The sequence below is a fragment of the Pteropus vampyrus genome, unplaced genomic scaffold (assembly GCF_000151845.1).
Source record: "Pteropus vampyrus isolate Shadow unplaced genomic scaffold, Pvam_2.0 Scaffold7, whole genome shotgun sequence".
Taxonomy (NCBI): Eukaryota; Metazoa; Chordata; class Mammalia; order Chiroptera; family Pteropodidae; genus Pteropus; species Pteropus vampyrus.
Window position 1 is genome coordinate 4,902,093 of NW_011888788.1, and position 2,983 is coordinate 4,905,075.

Here is a 2,983-nt window from a genome sequence, read left to right on the forward strand (position 1 = left end):
ATATCAATTGAGGATCTATGGATGAATAAAATATGATATATACCTACAGTAGAATATTATTCGACTCTTAAAAGGAAGTAAATTCTGACACATGCTGCAATGTGGATGAATCTTGAGCACATTATGCCAAGTAAATAAGCAAGACACAAAAGGACAAACGTATGACTTTACTTATATGAAGTATCAAGTGTAGTCAGATTTATAGAGACATAAAGTAGAATGGTGATTGCCAGGCACATGTGGGAGGAGGGAAAGGAGAATTAGTGTTTAATGAGTGTGGAGTTTCAGTTTGAGAAGATGAAAAAAATTCTGGAGACGGATGGTAGTGATGGTTGCACAAAAAAGTGAATGTAGTTTATGCTACTGAACTTTATGCTTAAAAATGGTAAAGTTTATGTCACATATGTACTGTAATAAAAAAATGAATGCCATGATAAACTTTCATTTAACATTTTAATAAACTCATTTTTAAATATAATCCACTATAATAATAATATATATTTTTATGTGCCAAGATGTGGTCCATGTGCTTTTCCCAAATTATCCTATTTAGCTCTCATAAAAAACCCTCTGAAGCAGGTATTATCTCATTTTTTTTTTAGTCGGGGTTGTGTAAAATGAGGCACCAGGAGGGGACAGGTTAGAATTTGAACCCCAGGGGGCAGCCACCATAACCAGGCTCTTGCAATAAAACTTACGATGTAGACCAATACCATCAATCTGCTCTACTCACCAGGAAAAGAATCCTAAATTCCCAGATTATCTCTTCATGTTCTTATTTTCATTGCAAGTTCTTTTGATCAGGTAGATACCATAGTTACATGTTTGCAAAAGTTGAAACAAACTGGTAATTTATGTATTTTTTTAAAAATGCTATTCCTATAAAGGCTTAAGTATTTCAGTATAAAAATCCACATCCGATGTTTTCTTGTGCAGATGGTATGCCTTTCTAAAAATTGCCAAAAGGGAAGAAGACAGATTTTAGAAATGTTTAATATTATAATTACAGTGCATACAGTTTTCCTTTGTAATATGCATGCTTTAAACTTAGAAGACTATTTGTCTATGATGTTTTATTTTATTGTGTGAAATTTAAATTTGTACCAACTTTGTGTATATCCTTCCAAATATGTAGATAACCTTACTTATTGTTACCTTGGAAACAGCAATACCCAAATTTATGTTTACTCTCTTTGGCACAATTAAAAATAATTTTATAGAACAACTATAATTTAAAAAATTATCTCAAGCATGGATTTTAATGAATTTTAATCATATAAAATATGTAATGATATTTGGTGTTAAAATTATTTGGAGAACTAGATATAGCTTTGCAATAGAAAACATGCCAATGACTTTTAAAAACTTGTTCTATTAGAAGAGACGAAATACTGCCATTTCAGGTTAGACCTCAAGATAATCATGCTAAGCGAAATAACCCAGACATGTGGGATATAAACGTAAAAGCAACAAATGGACAGGACAAACAAACAGATTCACGGACATGGACAATAGACTAGTGGTTACCAGAGGAGGGGACAGGGAGGAGGTAGACGAGGTAAAGGGGGTCAAATATGTGGTGACAGAAAGAAATCTAACTGTGTGAGGTGAACACACAATGTAAATATATAAATGCCTTACTGTGAAAGTGTACAGATGAAATTTATTGGATTTCATTAACCAATATCACCACACAAAATAAGTAAATAAATAAAAGTTAAAAAAAAGTAAAAAACAAAACACAAACAAAAAACATGTCTTAATAAATATGTACACCACTGGACTTTTCCTTTACATTTAATGTCCAGATATTCTAATTATTAGTAAAATACTTCAGTTATATAATTAATAATCCTATAACATTAAAGATACCATGTCTAATTTTAAAAAAATATTTTTATTAATAATTGATGACCTTGGAGAAACTCTTAATTATTACTTGTTAAGTAACTCCTGGGTAGGACTTTCTACAGTGATATATATTGATATACATATTTTTTTCTTACATTTCTAGGACTCTGCTATTGTTACTCCAATTATTTTGAGGTCTGACCCTCAGGGATTTTTCTTTTACTGGACAGATCAAAACAAGGTAAGAAGCAATATTTGTCTTTTTTACATTTTCCAGTTGGTTGCTTATTTGCAAGGTATTTATCTTATTTACATAAGTAACTTATTTGTAACTTATTTAAAGATTCTACTTGAAAAGTGTATCTAAGGTTAAATGTCAGGCTTTTCCAAAGACGCTAGTCTGAAATATTAGATGTGTTAAATCCCAGAACCATTGGTATTTTTTCAGAAGAACATGAGAATGTGAATTATATTTGTTATAGAAGAAAATTAGCTAGTATTACTGATTTAAGTACTCCCCTCAACTCTACCTGTAAAGAATGAAGAAAATGATGAGAAAACACTTTTAACTCTAATGACTGTAACTTTTGCTTTCTCTTTCTCTTCCTTATTAAACGTTCTAAGGATTTATTATTAAAAATTCTCCCAGCCTCAGCAGGAATTTGGACTTGATCGTTTGTTCACATTAGAAAATCAAGAATAACATTCCTTTAGCCTATACCTTCAGTTTTTCAGGAATTTCTTCCCACATTAGTTCTCTGTCTACCATATTATGAATTTAAGATCTCATCTATTGTGAAACCAATTGAGATGATTACATATTGAATTATTAAAAAGTAGAATATCTGCAGATTATAAGATTTATTTGGGTTTAATGGGCAATGAGACCAGAATATTCATAGAAAGTGGTTATTATTTCAAGAGAGAATGCCACGGTTCTGTACTTGAACCTATGAGGATGCAGAATACAGGATATTTTGTCCCTCTAAGTTCTGATATTTGGAGAGATGAGATAGGCTTTATTGGGAGTGCTAACTACATATCAAAACCAGTAAAATACCTGGCACCAAATTGTAAGGCACTGTTAGCCTTTCATATCCCCACATTAGATCTCTATATCCAAAGTTCCCAG

General features: G+C 31.3%; 1 protein-coding gene across 1 annotated transcript in view; it reads left to right on the forward strand.

Annotated features, from left to right (window-relative positions):
* The window catches only part of PLCB1 (phospholipase C beta 1), a 650,597-nt gene that overhangs the window by 15,612 nt on the left and 632,002 nt on the right, over positions 1-2,983 (forward strand). The window contains exon 2 of the mRNA XM_011371181.2: positions 2,015-2,092. Within this exon, the coding sequence (XP_011369483.1) occupies positions 2,015-2,092 (78 nt within the window). The remainder of the gene's footprint in view (positions 1-2,014; positions 2,093-2,983) is intronic.